The sequence below is a fragment of the Mixophyes fleayi genome, chromosome 1, assembly GCF_038048845.1.
Source record: "Mixophyes fleayi isolate aMixFle1 chromosome 1, aMixFle1.hap1, whole genome shotgun sequence".
Taxonomy (NCBI): domain Eukaryota; kingdom Metazoa; phylum Chordata; class Amphibia; order Anura; family Limnodynastidae; genus Mixophyes; species Mixophyes fleayi.
This window is the reverse complement of record NC_134402.1, coordinates 338,229,634-338,251,417: the sequence shown is the minus strand read 5'-3', so window position 1 is coordinate 338,251,417 and position 21,784 is coordinate 338,229,634. Positions and strand designations below refer to the sequence as shown.

At 41.6% G+C, this 21,784-nt stretch overlaps 1 protein-coding gene across 5 annotated transcripts in view; it reads left to right on the top strand.

The window, feature by feature from the left end:
• LOC142160758 (solute carrier family 2, facilitated glucose transporter member 11-like) overlaps positions 1-21,784 on the top strand; it is an 88,558-nt gene that overhangs the window by 37,192 nt on the left and 29,582 nt on the right. For all 5 annotated transcript variants that reach the window (XR_012693298.1, XR_012693301.1, XM_075215752.1 and 2 more), the window contains exons 4-8: positions 12,202-12,332; positions 14,622-14,714; positions 14,882-15,042; positions 15,586-15,710; positions 21,588-21,717. Coding sequence is in view for 3 of the 5 variants with exons in the window: in XM_075215752.1 (XP_075071853.1) it covers positions 12,312-12,332; positions 14,622-14,714; positions 14,882-15,042; positions 15,586-15,710; positions 21,588-21,717 (530 nt within the window). In the remaining 2 variants the exon portion in view is untranslated. The remainder of the gene's footprint in view (positions 1-12,201; positions 12,333-14,621; positions 14,715-14,881; positions 15,043-15,585; positions 15,711-21,587; positions 21,718-21,784) is intronic.

Below are 21,784 nucleotides of genomic sequence, written 5' to 3'. Positions count from 1 at the left end.
CCACCGGATTATTGACCTCAATGATCTCGAAGGGACCGATAAATCGGGGAGCGAATTTCCTAGAAGGAACCAACAAGCGAAGATTCTTTGTAGACAACCACACTTTGTCACCAGGAGTAAGTAGTGGAGACTGTCTTCTTCTTTTGTCAAATGCTTTTTTACTGATGGCAGAGGTGTGAAGTAATTTGCGTTTGATAAGATCCAACCTAGACGAGAAGTCCGATAGAAGGGAATCCACTGCAGGAACCCCAGAAGCGGTTAACTCTTTGAAGGGTGGAACTTTAGGATGAAATCCCTGAAGAGCAAAAAAGGGAGAAGTGGAGGTAGCGTCGTGTGAATTATTATTGTGGGCGAATTCCGCCCAAGGTAATAAATCAACCCAATCATCATGTTTAGCTGAAATGAAACATCTGAGGAATTTCTCCAATTCTTGATTCGTCCTTTCAGTGAGACCATTACTTTGCGGATGATATGCAGAAAAGAAATTTAACTTAATTCCACAAAGACGAGAAAAGGCCCTCCAAAATCTTGCCACGAACTGAGTTCCTCGATCAGACACGATAATATCTGGACAGCCATGTAGGCGGAAAATTTCTTTAATGAAGAGTTGAGCCAGAATAGGAGCAGAAGGGAGACGTTTTAATGCCACAAAATGAGCGGCTCGGGAAAGGCGATCAGTGACCACCCACACTACTGAGAACCCTCTGGAGGAGGGTAAATCTGTGATAAAATCCATGGAGAGATGACTCCAAGGTCGATCCGGAATTGGCAGAGGCTGCAGCAGACCGTATGGAGCTTGACGAGGAACTTTATTTTGAGCACAAGTGGAACACGCCGTCACAAACTGTCGAACGTCCGAACGGATAGCCGGCTACCAATAACTACGGGAGATGAATTCCAAGGTCTTATTTATACCGGCATGACCAGAAAAACGGGAGGCATGAGCCCATTTAAGGAGTTTAGTTTGGAGATGTGGAGGAACCAAAGTCTTCCCGTGAGGAATGATCAACCGAGTAGGAGTAGTAGCCAAAATACATTCTGGATCTAGAATAGACCTAACACTCTCTTCTTCGGTATCCATAGAATCAAAGGAACGAGAGAGAGCATCAGCCTTCTTGTTCTTGGACCCTGGTCTGAAGGTAATGATCATATTGAATCGTGAAAAAAATAAAGACCATCTGGCCTGACGGGGATTGAGGCAGGATGCAGTTTGTAAATAAAGCAGGTTCTTGTGATCCGTAAAAATAGTAACAGGAAATCTGGCTCCCTCCAAATGATGTCTCCAAGCCTCCAAGGCCAATTTGATAGCAAGTAGTTCTCTGTCTCCAATGCCGTAGTTTTTTTCGGTGGGTGAGAATTTACGAGAAAAGAAGCCACAGGGAGAAAACTTTCCAGTAGAATTCTTCTGAGACAAAATAGCTCCCACTCCAGTGGAGGATGCGTCAACTTCGAGAAAAAAGGGGAAGGAAGAATCTGGCTGTTGAAGAATAGGTGCCGATATGAAGGCTTCTTTAAGATACTTGAAGGCCTCTACCGCCTCTGGTGGCCAGGTCTTAGCGTTGGCAGACTTCTTGGTCAGGGAAGTGATGGGTGCAATAACAGACGAAAACCCTTTGATAAAGTGGCGGTAATAATTAGAGAACCCAATAAAACGCTGGATGGCCTTAAGACCAACCGGTTGGGGCCAATCAGAAATCGCCTTTAATTTCTCAGGGTCCATACGTAATCCGGAGCCAGAAACCACGTGACCAAGAAAAGGAAGATGCGTTTTTTCAAAGACACACTTGTCCACATTACAGTACAGATGATGTGACCGAAGGCGTTGAAGAATCAAGGAGACATGATGGCGATGAGTAATAATATCAGGTGAAAAAATAAGAATATCGTCTAGGTAGATGACAACAAATTGATACAGGAAATCCTGAAAAACTTCGTTAATGAAATTTTGAAAAACCGCAGGAGCGTTACAAAGTCCAAATGGCATGACAAGATACTCAAAATGCCCATCGTGCGTATTGAACGCCGTCTTCCATTCATCCCCTTGTTTAATACGGATAAGGTTGTAGGCCCCTTTCAAATCCAGTTTAGAAAAAATTGAAGCTCCCTTGATCCTATCAAAGAGTTCAGAGATCAATGGTAAGGGGTACCTATTCTTTTTCGTTATGGCGTTGAGGCCACGGTAATCTATGCAAGGACGCAATCCGCCGTCCCTCTTTTTTACGAAAAAGAAACCTGCTCCTGCGGTGGTGACGAGGATTTCCGGATAAAACCCCTGTTTAAATTCTCCTTAATATATAGAGACATGGCCTCTGATTCGGGTAGAGATAATGAAAATACCCGTCCTCTAGGTGGTATCTTATCCGGCAACAATTCAATGGAGCAATCCCAAGGTCTATGAGGGGGTAACTTGGAAGCCTCCTTTTCACAAAAGACGTCAGAAAACGAATGATATTGAGGAGGAATACCGGAGGGTGTTGGAAGACAGCCCATAGCGGGTCTATGAATCCTGGGAAGACATCGGGAATGACACTCTGAACCCCATGCAAGAACTTCCGGTTTCTGCCAATCTAAAGTGGGGGAGTGAAGTCTGAGCCAAGGTAAGCCTAAGATCAACGGGTTGATAGCCTTTGGAATAACTAAGAAGGAGATTTCCTCAGTGTGTAGGGCTCCAATGCGTAGAGACATGTTGACAGTTCTGTTCTTAATGGATCCTCCAATGATACGACTGCCATCTATAGCTGTAATGGCAATAGGTGGATCTAAGGGTTGCCTAGGCAATGATAAGCGCTCTACAATGTCAGCTCGTAAAAAGTTCCCCGCTGCACCGGAGTCAATAAGTGCTGGAAGAGACAATTGTTTATCAGTATATTGCAGAAGAACTTGGATAGAAAAACTAGAATCCATAGGAGAGAGAATATTCATACCTAACTTAGTCTCTCCGTCATCAGTTAGGTCCGATCGTTTCCCGGGCGCTTCCCACATTGACTCAGGACATGACCGGGTTCCCCGCAATAAAGGCATAAACGATTCTTGAACCGCCTCTCTCTTTCCTCCTGGGATAAACGTGCTCTTCCCAACTGCATAGGCTCTTCCTCCGGTGTAATAGGACTTTGGAAGCGAGGAGCTAAACGGAAAGTAGATCGACGGGAACTCTCTCTCTCCTGAGTGCGTTCACGGAAACGTATATCAATCTGGTTACAGAGAGAGATCAAAGCATCCAGGGTAGTGGGTAACTCTCGGGCTGCTAGCTCGTCCTTAATACGATCAGACAAGCCTTGCCAAAATGTGGCCACTAAAGCTTCATTGTTCCAACGAAGTTCGGCCGCCATAGTGCGAAATTGAAGGGCATACTGGCCCAGAGTAAGGGTACCCTGGCGCAGACGGAGGAGTCCAGAAGCTGCACTGGAGACTCGTCTGGGTTCATCAAAGATGCGTCTGAAGGTTTCCAGGAAAGTGGCACAATTATGGAGAATGGGGTCATCATGTTCCCAGAGAGGAGAAGCCCAGGCAAGCGCTTGACCAGACAATAAGGAAATAATATAAGCGACTTTAGTTTTCTGTGTAGGAAAGTTTCCGGGCAAAAGTTCGAATTGAATAGCACACTGGTTCAAGAAGCCTCGGCATTCCTTGGGATCCCCATTGAACTTGGGTGGGTTCGGTATGCGGGGTTGAGAGGTTGTGGGAGCAGATACAGCTGAACTGCTTGGAGCGGGGGCAGGTTGTGGGACCGGAGCAGGTGGAGGATTAGGAGCTGCCACCTGAGCTGCTTGGAGCGTATCCAACCTGTTAGACAGAGTCTGCAGAATCTGTAATAACTGTTCTTGATTTTTCCCCTGTTCCTCAACCTGAGCCGCTAAGTTATCCAGTAGTACTCTCGCAGTGGGATTCCCTGTCGCTTCCATCAGTTAGATAAGGGGGTCAGAGCAAACTGTTTCGATTTTGATGCCTTAGTCAGTATTAGCACAGGCTTACCAAGGGCGCGGAGTCTAACGGCCTTCCGGTCTTCACCAAGAACCACCGCAAGGTAGTGTGGACTTAGCTGCCGAAGAACCGCAGGTCGCGGCCCCCAGATTAGCCTACTGACGTAAGGGAGAAAGTTCTAAGTGATGGCAGGCAGACAAGAAAATAGACAATGCGGTGCAAGTACAGGCACTAACCGTTAATTCCAGGCGTTGTAGGTCTGGAACAGTAACCGGTAGATGCACGGAGGCAATGGGTGCGTGGCAGGGTCCAGAGAATAGTTGGTAACACAGCCGAGTCGGTACACAGAAGGTATCAGGTATGCGGTGCCAGAGGGAGATCCAGAGAATAGTTGGTAACACAGCCGAGTCGGTACACAGAAGGTATCAGTTGCGTAGTGCCAGGGATAAGCCAAAGAATAGTCAGGTCACAGCCAGGTAGGTACACAGGAGTAGGAGGAATAGAGGGGTTAACAGGGAGCAGGTTCACAGGAGTCAGGACACAGGAACTGTAGCCAGGAACAGGAAACACATTGCTCTGACACAGGCAGCGTGTCAGAGCAGGGGAGATATAGGAGTTTGAATTCCCCGCCCAGGAGTCACATGATCGGCAGCAGTGAGAACCCGGAAGTGCGGCAGCGCTCACAGAAGAAGCGCTGAAGAGATCGGACACCGCTGTCAGCTCCCGCTGACAGCGCAGCGGAACGGGAACAAGGTAAGTTCCTAACACCAAGCAGCCAAGCAACCGGCGGTAAAGGTGCTTTACTGCCGGTGAATGCCCCTAAATCACGAACTACAGGTTTTGGGTCTTTTTGGAAATCCTTTCTTGTGAACACAGGCTATTAAGTTCAGCCTGCCAATAGTGGTAGTCTCCTTGCAATTCGAGTACAGCTGCAAACGGGTAGAGATGCTTACTCTAGAAGATGTCCGAATCCCATGATCTTAAAATAAAAAAATACTAATCCGCATGACGGGACCTTCCTAGTGGAAGGGTCAGGCTGGGCTTTTCCTCTCAGGCTGGATCATTTCAGTCAAGAACCATTTACACCATCCGCACTTGCCTTGGCTGGCTTTAATGGAGTGGCTGTTGAAGCCAACCTCTGATTGTCGAAGAGGTTCTCCTCCAGGATAGTGGAGATCCTCGTAGAGGCTCACAAGCCGGAATCTATCACAAGGTGTGGAGGATTTATGTACTGTAGAAGTGTCATAACCCTACCTTTTTCAGATTAGCCGTTTTCTGGTCTTTCTTCAGAATGTGTTAGAGATGGGACTAAGACTAAGTTCTTTGAAGGTTCAGGTCTCTCCGTTTTTTATTTTCTTTCAGCGCCAGTTGGCTTTCCTCCCTGAAGTTTGTACTTTTTTTTCAAGGGTTTAATCATGTTCAGCCTCCCAATGTTCCTCCGTAGGCCCCGTGGCATTTGAACTTCGTTATGGAGGTTCTTCAGTGGCCTCCATTCAAACCCCTGGAGTCGGCTGATCTGCGTTTCTTGACGTGGAAGGTGGTGTTTTTGCTGACCATTGGCATCTACTCAACGTGTGTCGGAGCTTGGAGCCTTGTCCCGTAGGGGTCTTTATCTGGTTTTCCATGAGAATAGGATGGTTCATAGGACTGTACCTACTATCTTGCCTATGGTGGTTCCTGGTTTTTATTTAAATCATGAGATAGTGGTTCCGGCCCTTAGAGAAAGGATTGCTCCTTCTGGGCCTTCTTCCTCTTTTAGTCTGGATGTGGTCCGGGCTTTACGGGTTTATGTGGACAGGACTTCTGGTTGCAGGACTGACTCTCTTTTTGTTCTTTGCGAATTTCATAGGAGAGGTTGGCCGTCCACCAAGCAGACCATTGCTCGTCGGATCAGATCTATGATTAAGCTTGCTTATGTGTGTAGAAATCTACCTGTGCCTCAGGTTCTTACGGTGCACTCTACCTGTGCGGTGGGGGCTTCCTGGGCTGCTCACCATGGAGCATCTGCAGAGCAGCTGAGTAGGGTGGCGACCTGGTCCTCAGTTCATACCTTTACGAGGTTTTGCCAGTTCAACATTTTTGCGTCTGCGGACGCCAGTTTCGGCCGCAGTGTTTTGCGGACTAGTACACCAGGGAATTCCCTCCCTTAGGGGATACTTTAGAAGGTCCCCATGGTAGCAGTGTCCCCCAGAGTGGATGAAGGAGAAAAGAGGATTTTTGTACTTACGTTAAATCTCTTTCTCCGATTCCATCTGGGGGACATTGCGTTCCCTCCCTTTTGCTGTTCTACAATTAGTTGTGTTGTTGAGCCCTTTTCTTGAGACTTTACTATTACTGAGGTCTGTGGGATTGCAGAGGGGAGGAGTCAGCAGCAAACTTAGTTGTTAACTATTTAAGTGCCAACTCCATGCGCCCTCATACAACCCCATGGTAGCAGTGTCCCTCAGATGGAATCGGAGATAGAGATTTAACGTAAGTACAAAAATCTTCTTTTTTTGTTGTGTATAACAAAAATAATATAAATCAAATATACAATAGTGACAATAAAGTCAGCACCAGCGTCTCCATACTCTCGTGTCTTATTCAAGACTTAAAGGAGCCTCCACCAAGTTGTATTTAAAGAGATTAGTGAAAATATTGTAATCAAAGAAAACTTTTCACCAGGTCCTACAATGTTATATTTTTTGTGCTATACGTGGTTCATCCTTAAGTCTGTTTGACCTGGTAGAGGGCTATTAATTGGGCATGCAGTATAAACATCGTACAACTGTGTTTGTTTACAGTGCTCTAACAGGGGTATTTATACAAAAGCATTGCACCTCTGCATTTTTTTGCAGTTTATAAATGAAAAAAATGTTCTTTAATGTGTCTTTAGGTAAAATGTTCAAAGTGGTTCTCGAACTGGTTCGTATAATAGACTTTTTTTTTTATTTGTAATCTCAAATGACTTTGTATAATTTATTTTCAAATTTTGTGTTTTATCTGTGAGCTGCGAACTCGAACTTAGAACAGCAAATTCAGCTGTAACAGTGAAATCCCAAATGAACCAACCCAAAAATCAGGATCATACTGCAAACAACTTTGAGGTCCTCTAAAATTGCCAAATTCAGTTGACTTTCGAACAGTATTAAATATTTAGAGCATCTCTAGTATAATGCACATAGGGCCTGATTCATTAAGGAGCGTAAATGCTGATACGTGCTGTACTTTAAGTTAAAGTGCACTGTGCATGCCCAGATACAGACTATATGCCAGTGAATGCAAGTACCTCCAATTCATCTTTGAACGCAAAGCACACTTCCTACTATTTCGGGGGAGAGAAGTAGTCAATGGTACAGTAAGAGCAGGCTAAGCCCGAGCACACGCAGCAGCTTTGGGCATTTCTAAGGTACGTGTTTTTCAGTCATATCACTTGCACCAACTACAGGGCAGGTATAAATGCCGAGTGATGACAGTCGCATATGCATGCTAGAACATGTGTTTGTAATCAATAGCAACTGAAAAAAATGCATTTTATGTACAGTAAGCACCAATAACATCCTGATGTATTTCATGGAAAAATATTTACTTTTTTTTAATGTTTTTCATTAATGACTATTTTATTAACAAGTTATAATAATAATAATTGAATATTTTTTTCTGTGAGTTCTGCTTGGACTTTATATTATACATGTATTGTAGTGTATCAAACAGTGTGTTGTGTCTGTCTCATTGCGACAAGTGCCGTGTATATAGAGCCTACCTACATCCGTATTCAACAAGAGATGTTTATCCAGATCTGATTCTAATACAGAAGTGCGTGTTTTTAAAAACGCACTTCCGTATTATTATGTTAGTTTTGCATGTCTTCGTGAATTAGGCCCATAATCTGTAATAAAACAGCATACAAAGTTGTATCTGCCACACTGGGACTATAAATGGTTCAAATTCAAAGAAGTTTAATAAAATCCTGACAACCAACAGGCTTAGAATTTGAGGTATTAAAATTTGTATTGTGTTGCAAAGAAATTTCAATATAATAAATAATTTTTTTTTATACTTTTTTTTATTTTATTACATTTGAAATGAGGATTTTTTCAATAGACCTAACAATCTAAGACACAACAACTGGTAAACTAACCCGCAATGTTTAAATTATAGAATTATAGGCTTGCCCTCTGTATGGTTAATGATGATAATAAATGTTTCATACTAACTAGCTTTGGACTTTGGTTAGTTGTTGATGCTGCATGCAAAATCCTGTATCCTACCTTCCCCTGTACAAATGTCAGACCCCTTTTAGGCACACAGGTCTAATACACATTTACTTTGTTATCTTGCACACACAGAAAACAACATGTCCTTACCCCAAATGACTTACTAGTAAAGGGGTGTGATAGTACTGGACTAATGTATTCTAGCTCATTTTAATTAGTCAATGAAATCTGGGAGTATAGAGCAATTTGCATAAGACTTAGTGAAAGGAAAGCTGGCTGAGTTCACAATGCAGTGATCAAAGGTTCAGTATGAAGAGAAGGATGTTACAATCACACCAGCTACACATAAAAGGTCACCTTAGGACAGCTGCAATCATTCTTTCTGTGTATCTCTGCATTGCTCTGTGCACTGGTTTCCTGCATCTTTATAGACTTTTTTTGTTAACCAGTGTTTTATACTGTTTTCTTTTTATTATCCTTTATATAGTACCAATATACACTTGTCAGCCACAACATTTAAACCACCTGCCTAATATTGTGCAGGTCCCCCTTGTGCCGCCAAAGCAGCTCTGACCTGTTGAGGTATGAACTCCAAGACCTCTGAAGGTGTCCCGTGGTATCTGGCATCAAGACGTTAGCAGCAGATCATTTAAATCCTGTTAGATGCGTAGTGAGGGCTCCACGGATCGGACTTGTTTTTCCAGCACATCCCACAGATGCTCGATCAGATTGAGATCTGGGGAATTTGGAGGTCAAGTCTACACCTTGAACTCTGCCATGTTCCTCAAACCATTCTTGAACAATTTTTGCAGTATGACGGGGCACATTATCCTGCTGAAAGAGGCCACTGCTATCAGGGAATACCATTGCCATGAATGGGTGTACTTGGTCTGTAACAATATTTAGGTAGGTGGTATGTGTGAAAGTAACATCCACATGAATACCAGGACACAAGGTTTCCCAGCAAAACATTGCACAGAGCATCACACTGCCTCCGCTGATTTTTCTTCTTCCCATAGTGCATCCTGGTGCCATCTCTTTCCCAGGTAAACCATGCACATGTACCAGTCCATCCACATGATGTAAAAGAAAACATGATTCATCAGACCAGGCCAGCTTCTTCCATTGCTCCATGGTCCAGTTCTGGCGCTTAAGTGCCCATTGTAAGCGCTTTTGGCGGTGGACAGAGATCACCATGGACACTCTATTGAGCAGCACTGAGTGGAAAGAGGTCACAGAACAGATCGGCTGGAAGATGATCTACTTGGCTCAAGGGACCACAGCTCGTGTTCTGAATATTTCAAACCAGCAGGGTTCTTTGACAAGGGAGTCACCAATCAAAGAGGTGCTGATTCCCACTGCTTGTGCCCAGCAATACGGCCTAGCAACCGAGGGACCATTTGCAGACACAGAAGCGATGGAGCGGAAAGGTTTATGGCCATAATACTCTGCAGATTAACTTCAAGAAATGGATATGGAGGAGTCAATAACTGAATACCAGCGTTACATGTCTCCTGCCACAATTGAACCCACAAGGAGCTCATCGAGTGCCTCACCCAGGACCAGGAGTCAATCAACGTTTTCAGTGGGTTATCAAATGTGGATTCTTCTCGCCACAAAAGAGTCTCCCAGAATAACTGAACTGTCTGGAAGAGTCCCTGGAAATAGTAGAAGAAGAAGTATTGGATCGGGGGCAGCTTGAAACCATGCTCTTGCAAGACCAATGCTGTCGGGTGGATGCCAAAAGGCACTGCCTGTAACAGCTTCTTCCACCAGCTATATTAGCAGCCGACCAGTCTATAGAATTGCTCCCCAAGGAGACCACATCTCTGCCAGCTACATCCAAGATGAGTCCTGCTGCAGGGATTTTCCAGTCTTCCTAGCCAGCCCAGATGTGCGAGACATATTAGGAGGGCAATCTACAACCTGCTGCCCAATTTGCTCTACTGGGGGGATGCTGACATCGAGGAGAACTCCATGGAAACGATGATTGGAAAGAAGAGCCTACAAATCGCTGTCCGGATTGCTGTACTGGGGGAGGCCCATCATGATAGAGACCCAGACGAGGAAACGTCCTATAGGATACCACTACTACTGACAGTTATACCACCAGATCCAAAGAATGGCCATCTATGTTGATCTAGCAAAGATCAGGGTGGACCCTGCTGAAGGTGACCACCAGAGGAATCTTCATAACAGGACCAGCCAGCATCAGTGGGCATCCTGGAGCCCTTACAATTGCCTGCCACTTGGTAGTTTTTGGTTTCAATTTGAGGAAGGGAGTGTTAGAGGAGACAGAATGGGACAAGGAACCCCAACATTTCCCTGTCATGGGGCAGCTTTCAGATCTGCGTTTGGGGATGAGAAATTCCAATGGAGGATTTTTGACATTTCTGTTAACCAAGCCAGATCTGCAGTTGTGCCCAAGCACCCCTGACACTGGGCAAAAAACACAATCTTTGGTCTACTATAAATTTCTTTACATTAAGTATCGGGTACCACTACTCCCAGTTGTCAATTTATCTGCCACTTGGTGGCTTAAGACACCACCCCAGCCTGGGAACTTGTGTATGTGGGACACAGGTAGGTGATCAAATAAAATTTGGACTTCCTGCCAACCCACTGGACCCAGGGGAAAATCCAGCTGGATATTTGTTATAGTGACCAATATTTGAAGTAGTTTAGATATGACTATATTGTGTTATTGTTACATTTAACTTCAATATAACTTAGTTAGACTGTGTTGACCATTTATTAAGAAAATAAATAAAATCAAAAAAACTATTGTGTATGCAATCTCCTGCTCTCGGGAACAGGACACTGAAACTTGTATAACACAATAATATGCAAAAGAGTGACAAAAACATTGATATGCAAAACTGTATTACAAATGTATTAAAATGTATAAAAATAATACATCTAAGAAACTGATCTTGGCTGACACAATTACTATATACCAGTGTAAACCGGATAAATATCCAAAATGTGCAATATAACAATCGGAGTTGTTTTAGATGGTATTTCCAACAGATCTTTAATGTAAGTTTTTGGATATTTATTTGTTTTGTACTGGTATATAGTACTTGTGTCAACCAAGATCAGTGTCTTGTATGTTCTATTTTTATACATTTTAATAAATTTGCAATACTGATTTGCATATTGGTGCTTTAGTCATTATCTTGCATTTACTAAGAATGCTGTAATTGCAGCAGGTTTTTAAATGTATCCCCTTTCAATTGCTAATATCTATTTATCGATAAACATAGGTATTATAAAATATTTTTGGATATTTTCCAGTGTGATTTCATTCCTAAGTAAGGGTGCCAGGCTAGCACATAAGGTCACTTTGGGCCAATCAGTCAGCTGACGATGCTAAATATTACCCCAGTATCCTTACACAATGCTAACAGCTCCACTAATATGACTTTTTGTTCTTAAAGGAAATACTTTTTCTTGATATGTTGTTTTCTTACCATGTTTAGTATGATAATATGTTTTTTTTCATACAGTTTTGCTTTTAAAAATGTAGTGGTTTAGAGAAGCTTGGTATATTTTCTGTGTATGCGTTTCAGTTTAAACTTACTATAGATAATAGGTTCCTTTATACAGTGATATAGGAAAAATGTAAAACCTTGAGAAACGGTTACATTTTCACTATTTCACCAGTGTGGTGAACTCTTAATGTCCCTAATGCACTAGTGAAATTGTAATTCTCATATCCCTGGATTTAAGCATCAGAAATGAAGAACTTAATAATAATAATATTAGTGGGAGTAAAAGCTCTCCTCACTCTATTGCGCCCTATTTCTTATTTGTTGCATACCAACCACCATCTGACCATTAGAATGACAACTTTCTAGTAGGATGGTTTTACTGCCCCCTCTACCTTGGCTGATGCCTGCAAGTTTTCATAGAGCATTATCATTTAATACAAAGAATTGTTGCTTTAAAGTCATATATATGACTGTGGCAGTCCCTAGAATAAGGAGCTATGGTTGGATTTCTGGTGAGCTGACCTGCAAATATATAAATCTATTCTCTCATTCATCTTCATGATATGCATGATTTAATTGCTTACTTTCAGCCCATAATGGATAACTAAACAGAAATGCCTTGAAGGATGAAGTTTAAAAATCTACTTCTTAACTACCACTACATACACGAAGTCAAGAATATCTATTTGTCTGCAAAAGAATGGACCAACAGCAGAATGTGGTAAGAACTTGAAGGTGGTAGGTACAAAAATATTTGGATTTCTTTGTACACCTTGTCATTTACAAATTATATATTAGGATAAAGTAGTAGAACAGTTTGAATTTTTGCTAATAAATAAGTACGTTGACTGCACTGTAAACATAAAATAAAAGCTACAAGCATTTAGGATTCTGCCGTCCCTTAATCAGACAAACATATAATCCAAATGATGCTGAAAGTAAAGGGGTGGAGATGCACATTTTTAAGGGTGTTCATTACTACACACAGACATTGTCACTGCAATAAATAAAAAAAGTAATTTTGCAATAACTCTGAACTGGCAGAAATCTGGTCTGATCCTGTACTCTTAATGGAGCATAACTTGTGCCTTCCAATTGCCCTTTGGCAGAAAAAAAGCATAGCTTTTAGAAACCTTTGTTCAATTGCTTCATGGTAAATTCAACCTTTACCATGTAATTAACACTTACATATGCCAACTTCTTTATAATGCTTTAATAATAATTTTTTTTCTTGTGTTCTAAGATGACTTTGTGAAGAGAGAGCATTTTATTAAAAATAAGTGTTTTTGGTGCAAAGGACTTGCAAGAGTAGAAACAGGATATATCTGGACCACTAATCCTTTCACTGTGTAATATTTTGCCTAATATCTGTTTTTTCCTTGGCAGCCAGACTACGGATGAACCTTCTGGGGGGTTGGAGCCTGTTAACATCAACATTGGCCACATATGCAGATGCAATTGTTTTAATTGCATGCATCCAATATTCCAGGAAATATATTGGTGACAAAATTTGACACTATTCATTATCTGTCTAGTCACACCCCTATTTTACAGACCACAAATCCCAAATTAGCAAGCCCCACCAAATTTAATCATTTGGGCTGTCCAATGGAAATAGGGACTGTTGAGGATGCATATGGTTGTTTTTTTGGTGGGGCTGGAGAGGGGTTCCATGCAATGAGGTCATAAGATGTTCATGTACAAAAACCTATGTCCTCCACTGATTTGATCTTACTCTGAGCCCAATAAAAAAATTGTGGGATTTTGGATTTTGTTTCAACAGAAAGATCATTTTTTTTGCCTGATTTAGTTGATACCTATATACAGTAATTCACCTTTTTCATTTATTTAAAAATAAAATAAAAAATATGTGCAATAACTGTCATCAGTTATTTATGAGGCCTTAATATATTGCACTGTTGTACGTTTCTGGTGCTGTGAAGTACATTTGTAACATTCTGTTTAGTTATTTCACAGTTTTTAATCGGTCTCTTCTCTTAGTTGCCGATATTTCCTGCTTAGTGTCAGTCGATCCAAAATGCAATTTTCAATTCTGTTTTAACAACCACAACCAGGCACTAATATAATGAGAGGTATTAAAAAATGCATTTTAAGTCCTGCTAATTGGAGATTAATAATGCGGAGTAACCAAGACAGGGACTTCTGTTTTCCAGAATACTATTATTATCTTGGACTATAACTTTTACCCAGATTGGACTTTTATGTAATATCTCCTATGGACGTGTATGTGCTCTGACTCCAGATTAATTACCGGTACATCTCATTTATAATAGATAAGCACATTAAAATACTTTGACGCCGGTTGCCCACAGTTTTTTGTTTTATTGTTTGAATAATATTTTAAGGTTGCAATAAATATGTTTATTTGTTAGAAGTATTAATTTAGGACTCTATTATTTTCATTTCTGTTTTAACTTGCAATCATCTAGACAATACTTGTTTTAAAAACACCTGTGTAATTTTAGGTGGTAATATTGAATGTTGAAATAATAAATGGAAATCCTTATTTAAGGTAGGGAGGAAGGAACTATGGGGAGATATATTCAGGTGTCCCCTGCAGCTAAGCAGTGACAGATCAACCATAAGTACGTCAGCTACTATTAAATCCTGGTTATACTAAATGTATTTGTACTGAAAAAAGAGCGGACAGCCTTTAAGAAAAAAAATAATTATTTTTCAGTACACTAAACACATTTGCTATCACTATTGTTGGATGAACGAGCCAATTTATTTTTGTAATAAATTTCTGTTTGTGTGACAATTATGAGGCAGAAGACACATCACAAGAATATATTGGGTCTGGTTATTGAGGTAACTAACACTCCTGGATACAGAAGAGTTTTCAGAAACTAACGCATTATAATAGCAATAGTTCATAAAACGTTTGTGAGATCACTTTTATACTTCTATAGAAATTAGTGCAGTTCAGCCTACACATACATGCTCCTATTTGTGTCCTTATTGTCAGCCATGTTGTTTTGTTTTGCAGGGATGGGTGCTTATCCTTACAGTGTGTGCAGTGGGCATTGGGGGCACTTTCCAGTATGGGTACAATCTCACTATCATCAATGCCCCCACCATGGTGAGTATGCTGGAAGAACTTCTCTTTTAAGTAACAATTAAAAGTATTCAAATTCCCATGTTCTACCAATATAATGGTGGACTTACCAATTGTTATGGTCCACCACAGATTCTTACAAAATGTTTGTACTCCAATAAATAATAATCTCCCTCTCATCCTGATTGTAGCATATTCAAAAATTTGTGAATGAATCATGGCTAGAGAATAGAGGATCAGAGTTGGATAGCTGGACAATCACTCTCATCTGGTCCATAATTGTGTCCGTGTACCCATTGGGTGGCTTAATAGGAGCACTACTTGCAGGTCCTATGTCTATCAGGCTCGGAAGGTAACGCATATTTCATCCTCTGATAAAGATAATGCCCTATGTGATTAATGATAACTCCTATAGAACTATAGTACTGTATCCTATAGATTGTAAGCTTGTGAGCAGGGTTCTCTTACCTCTTTGTCTGTATGTACTACCCAGTATTGTCTTATTAATGTTTGTTCCCAATTGTAAAGCGCTACGGAATTTGCTGGCGCTATATAAATAAATGATGATAATGATGATTTTGCCAAAAATGAACACTTATGAAACGTGCAAACAATGTCAGATTTGAGACGAGGCAAATGCCTATGTATACAAGTCTATTTTTGGATTATCGGTGTACAATTGTGTTTTAATAGGTTTTAAGACCATGGTTAAACTTGTATAGAAGGGTTTAGACATTTGAATTTTCTTGAGGATTTAACTTGTACATTAGAAATTTAATATTCTGGTAAATATAGATGTGCTTTTCCATGTTTTTTTATTGTTTGATTATGACTGTTTTGATCTCGTTCAAGGTTTGGTCTCCTGATACTGTATGCTGTTATCTTTTCTCTGCAGAAAGAAGTCTCTGCTCTTCAATAACTTTTTCGTAATACTCTCTGCATTCCTTTGTGGGTTTAGCCGCTATGCCAATTCCTTTGCGATGATCATATTGGGGCGAGTATTTTCCGGAGTGAATTCAGGTGATCATTGATTATTTTACATATGGTGGTAATGGAAATGCTAGTTAATTGAGTTAAAAGGCTTTTGAGAAGAGCTATGGGATCATCATCACCACTATTTATTTATATAGCGCCACTAATTCTGCAGCACTGTACAGAGAACTCACTAACATCAGTAACACACACACACACACACACACACACACACTTTGTTAGTAGCCAATTAACCTACTAGTATGTTTTTGGAGTGTGGGAGGAAACCCACGCAAACACGGGGAGAACATACAAACTGTAACGATACTGGTGGTATTACCTGAAGCCCAATAGCCGAGTAGATATCCAGAGAGTAGTCAGACATTTGCCGGGTCGGTACACAAGCGGGTAGTCAGACGTTTGCCAGGTCGGTACACAAGCGGGTAGTCAGACGTTTGCCAGGTCGGTACACAAGAGGGTAGTCAGACGTTTGCCAGGTCGGTAAACAAGCGGGTAGTCAGACGTTTGCCAGGTCGGTACACAAGAGGGTAGTCAGACGTTAGCCGGGTCGGTACAGATGAAAGGTAGAGTAGCAGGTAGCAGGAGCTGAGCAAGCAGAATACTCAAGCATATGTCTGAACCAGGAAGTGCCATTTATAGGCCCAAACAGGAAACAGGATCCAAGATGGTTTCTCTTTGATTCCAAAAACTGGCCATCTTGGATAAGGGCAAGTTTGCAAATACAGAGACCTCTAGTGGTCGGAGGTGCAAATGTGAAGGTAATTCCTTACAGTATTCCCCCCTTTCAATAACGTCCTCTGGACGGTGCTTTGCAGGGTTTCTCCGGGTATCTTTGATGAAATTCACGCATTAATCGAGGTGCATGGATGTTCTCTTCTGGTTCCCATGAATTGTCTTCTGGTCCATATCCCTGCCATTGTATCAAATACTGAAGTCTATTTCTAAATATTCGAGAATCTAGTATTTTCTCTACCAGAAACTTTTCATGTTCATCAATTTGAACAGGATCTGGAGGAGGCAAGGTACGACTAGGAAATGGATTTTAAACTACTGGCTTCAGTAAGAACACATGAAAGACAGGATGAACCTTCATAGATCCTGGGAGTTCAAGTCGAAAGGCAGATGAACTGACTTGGGCCAAAAATTTAAAAGGACCTATATATTTCGGTCCTAATTTAGGAGTAGGCACGCTTACTTTTAGGTTTCTTGTAGAAAGCCAAACATCGTCACCAACATTTAAAACTGGTGCAGCTTTACAATGTTTGTCTGCAATTTTCTTATAACTGTCCTGTGCATGTTGCAATGTCTCTCTTAGTACTTCGAGATTATTCTGTAGCGACTCTAGTCTGGATGTAACAGCAGGTATGGAAGAATCATGTGGAAAATTGGGGAGTAGGCTTGGATGATACCCCAAATTGGCATAAAAAGGACTTTGTCTTGTGGATGAGTGTTGTGAGTTGTTGTATGAAAACTCTGCCATTGGCAGAACGTTAGTCCAGTCATCTTGCAGATGGCAAATGTAGCACCGTAGGTATTTGTTCTAAAGTCTGATTGGTGCGTTCTGTCTGTCCATTGGATTGAGGATGGAAAGCAGTTGATAATTTGATATTAATATTAAGAGCACTACAAAACTGCTTCCAAAAACGTGAAGTAAATTGTATTCCTCGGTCAGAGACTAACTACATCATCAGGGACTCCATGTAGACGAAACACTTCCTTGATTAGTAATTCTGCTGTTTCTTTTGCAGAAGGAAGCCCACGACAGGGCACAAAATGAGCCATTTTTGCGAGTCGATCTACAACCACCAGAATTGTAGTCATACCCTTGGATGAAGGTAAATCCACAATAAAATCCATGGAAATTGAACCCCATGGACGTGAAGGAACCGGCAAAGGCTGTAAGAGTCCAAGTGGAGCAGTGCGGGGAGTCTTAAACGGGCACAAGTACTGCAAGATTATACAAATCTTTTGATATCCTCCTTGTATTTCGGCCACCAGAAGTAACGGGATAATAATTCATGCGTCTTCCAAACACCTTTATGGCCTGCCATTCTAGAGTCATGGACAAATTGCAGTACTCTTAATCGTGCTGCTGCTGGTACATACAAGCAATGTCCATACTTCCAAATGTTATCTCGATAGGTCAAGTGTAAATCTGTAGGGGGTTCTAAAAGGATCGGATCAGTTCTATAACCCTCTTTGATGTCAGACAACAGCTCACCAGTGCCAATAGCTCCCAGGAAATTTGACTTAGAGAGGATTGTCTTTTCCGGATCAAGTTGTGGTGAGTCTTCCATGTATGCTCTGGATAGAGCATCAGCTTACCCATTTCGGGATCCAGGTCTATAAGAGATAACAAAATCAAAACGATTTAGGAATAAACTCCATCTGGCTTGTCGCTGAGAAAGTCTTTTGGCAGACCGAACAAACTCTAGATTCCAGTGGTCAGTAAGCACGGTAATTTGATGTGCAGCACCTTCAAGCAAATGTCTCCATTCAGTAAATGCAGCCACAATGGCTAATAGTTCCTTATTTCCCACATCATAATTTCTTTCTGAAGCAGTCATTTGACGAGAGAAAAAAGCGCATGGATGTAATAACATCTTCTCTCCTATTCTCTGTGATAATTTTGCCCCTACTGCTGAATCTGAAGCATCTGCCTCAAGGATGAAAGGAAGTTCTGGGTTGGGATATATTAATATGGGATCTGTAGTAAACTTTGTCTTAAGCAGAGAAAAAGCCCCTTCAGCTTCTGGAGACCAATGGAAAGACGATCCCTTCTTGGTTAGTTGAGTGATTGGCGTCACAATCTTGGAAACGTCTTTAATGACATGTCTATAGAAGTTGGCAAACCCTACAAACCTTTGTACCTCTTACGTTTCTTGGAGCTGGCCAATCTACTATAGCCTGGACCTTGCTAGGGTCCATTCACAAACCTTGAGGTGAGATGATATAGCCCAAGAACTGAATCTGTGTTTGGTGGAATTCACACTTCTCCAACTTAATGTACAAACAGTGTCTGCGAAGACATTCCAGTACGGTTCGAACCTGTTGTTGATGCTCATCTTGGGAATTTGAGAAAATTAGTATGTCATCAAGATAAATGACAACAAATTGGTCAATTAAATCTTTAAAAACATCATTCATGAAATGTTGGAATGTAACAGGAGCATTGCACAGTCCAAAGGGCATCACCAGATGTTCAAAATGTCCATACTTACATCGAAAGGCAGTCTTACATTCATCGCCAGATCGTATGCAAACTAAATTGTATGCCCCTCGTAGATCTAATTTTGTGAAAATTCTTGCTGAGCGAAGCCTCTCCAGTAATTCTGAAATAAGTGGGAGTGGATAGCGGTTCTTGATTGTCACTTTATTCAACGCTCTATAGTCAATACATGGTCGTAATGAACCATCCTTCTTTTTCACAAAGAAAATAGGTGCACCTGCTGGGGACGTAGATGGACGAATAAAACCTTTTTCCAAACTTTCATCCACATAATTCTTGAGGACCTTTAACTCTGGCTCGGCTAATGGATAAATACGTCCAAAGGGTATAGCAGCCCCAGGTAACAAATCCACAGGACAATCATAGGGTCTGTGAGGTGGTAATTTGCCAGCATTCCTCTTACTACAGACATCAGAAAAGTCCTTATATTGTGGAGGTAGCTGGTCCAAAACATGAGGAGGGGAATTATATAACTTGCTCACCTCTTCAACAGAGGATTCAGGTTTAATCTCCGGAGCATATGTTTCTTGTGAAAAATAAATAGTTTTTGATTCCCAGTTAATGAATGAATTATTTGCAGCCAACCAAGGATTCCCAGAATAATAGGAAACTGGGGAGAAGAGATCCGTAAGAATGTCAGAGTCTCATGATGGTTTGGCTCAATTAAGAGGTCCAGGGGTTCGGTTTCATGAGTAACTGGACCAGAGTTCAAAGGAGAACCATCCACAGTTTCCATTAACACTGGTATCTGTTTCTCTCTAAATTCAATCTTATTTCTCTTAGCAAACATAATGTCCATAAAATTGCCGTTCGCACTAGAGTCCCCCATTGCTGTACTGGAAATGCAGTGTGCACCAATCTGGAATCTTATTGGAATTGAGAAATGTGAGTTATTATTTACCTTATTCTTTTCAGTTGATGCTAAAGAGGAGAGACAAAGAATAATTGCATTCACATGCTGAGCAATGTCGGAAATCACAGACTCCTGGTCTGAAAAGTCTGCATCTGCTAAGTTAGCCACTGTCTTCTGAGGTCTTCTAGGACTATTTGAGACATAATGTCCTGGTTTGCCACAATAAAGGCACAAGTTCTCTTGATGTTGTTGCTCCCTTCTCTCATTGGAACCAAGTTTGTGAAGTGTGTCTACTTGCATGGGTTCAGACTCAAATTCTTTAGTAGATTTTACCTCAGAATTCCCATAATAGTTTGAACTTGTGGGTTCTCGATAACTGGGGTATGTCCAGGTTAAGGCCTTCCTTTCTTGTCGTCTCTCAATCAGACGAGCATCAATTCGAATGCAATGGATAATGAAAGGCTCAAGTTCAGTTGGTGCCTCTGCTTTAATGGTCTCAGAAAGTCCCCTACGGTAGACAGACAGCTGTGCCTCAGAATTCCAAGTAGTATCAAGGACCCATCTTCGAAAGTCTGCAGTATATTCCACAACTGAGCGTCTCCCCTGACGTAATTTCAATAATGTTTTTTCAGCAGTATCTTTCCGGTTCGGATCATCAACGGTTTGTTTCATTACTTTGAGGAAGTCATCAAATTTCTCTAATATTGGACTAGAAGTTTCAATATAAGGAGAAGTCCATGCAAGGGCAGTGTCCTGAAGTAGCAAAAGCATACACTGCACCTTTGACTTTTCAGACTGAAAATGGGACTCATACAGTTGGAAATGCAGCTGGCATTGATTGATAAATACGCAAAACTTTTGAGGGTCCCCTCCAAACCAGACTGGTGGGAGAGGCAGTGTCCTGAAGTAGCAAAAGCATACACTGCACCTTTGACTTTTCAGACTGAAAATGGGACTCATACAGTTGGAAATGCAGCTGGCATTGATTGATAAATACGCGAAACTTTTGAGGGTCCCCTCCAAACCAGACTGGTGGGAGAGGGAGAGCAGCAGGGGATGGTGAAGTTACAGGCACTTGTGGTGACCCCTTCTCCAACTCTGAGATAAGTTCCTCATGTTGAGACAGTCTAATTAGAAATTCCTGGAAACCACTATGTGCGTCATGGGTTTTTTGTGAGATAACTTGAAACTCTTGCTTAACCTGTGCCTCGAGAGTCACAAAACTGTCCTTCAGGAATTTCAGCTCCGCCTGGCATTCAATTAGCATGGTGGTTAAACTTGCCATGCGCCGCTTAATAGGTATATCTTCGGCGGGATCCATTTCAAGGCTTGAGTATCCTGTAACGATACTGGTGCTATTACCTGAAGCCCAATAGCCGAGTAGATATCCAGAGAGTAGTCAGACGTTTGCCGGGTCACTACACAAGCGGGTAGTCAGTTGTTAGCCGGGTCGGTACAGATGCAAGGTAGAGTAGCAGGTAGCAGGAGCTGAGCAAGCAGAATACTCAAGTATATGTCTGAACCAGGAAGTGCTATTTATAGGCCCAAACAGGAAACAGGATTCAAGATGGATTCTCTTTGATTAGAAACTGTCCATCTTGGATAAGGGCAAAGCTAAAGGCAAGTTTCCAAATACAGAGACCCCTAGTGGTCGGAGGTGCAAATGTCAAGGTAATTCCTTACACAAACTCCTCCTAGATAAGGCCATGGTCGGGAATTGAACTCATGATCGAAGTGCTAACCACTTAGCCACCGTGGTGCCCAATGGATGTAAAGCTTTTCATTTTCGCTACTCTGTGTGACTATACTCTCCTTTCTACAGGAGTCAGCATGAATATCCAACCTATGTACCTTGGAGAAAGTGCCCCTAAGAATCTACGTGGCACAGTAGCTCTATCGTCTGCAGTCTTCACTGCCTTTGGGCTAGTGTTGGGTCAAGTGGTGGGACTCAGGTAACACAGAGGAAAGAAAACATTATGATTATTAATGCAAAACTGAGCAGCAAAATTAAAGCACTTT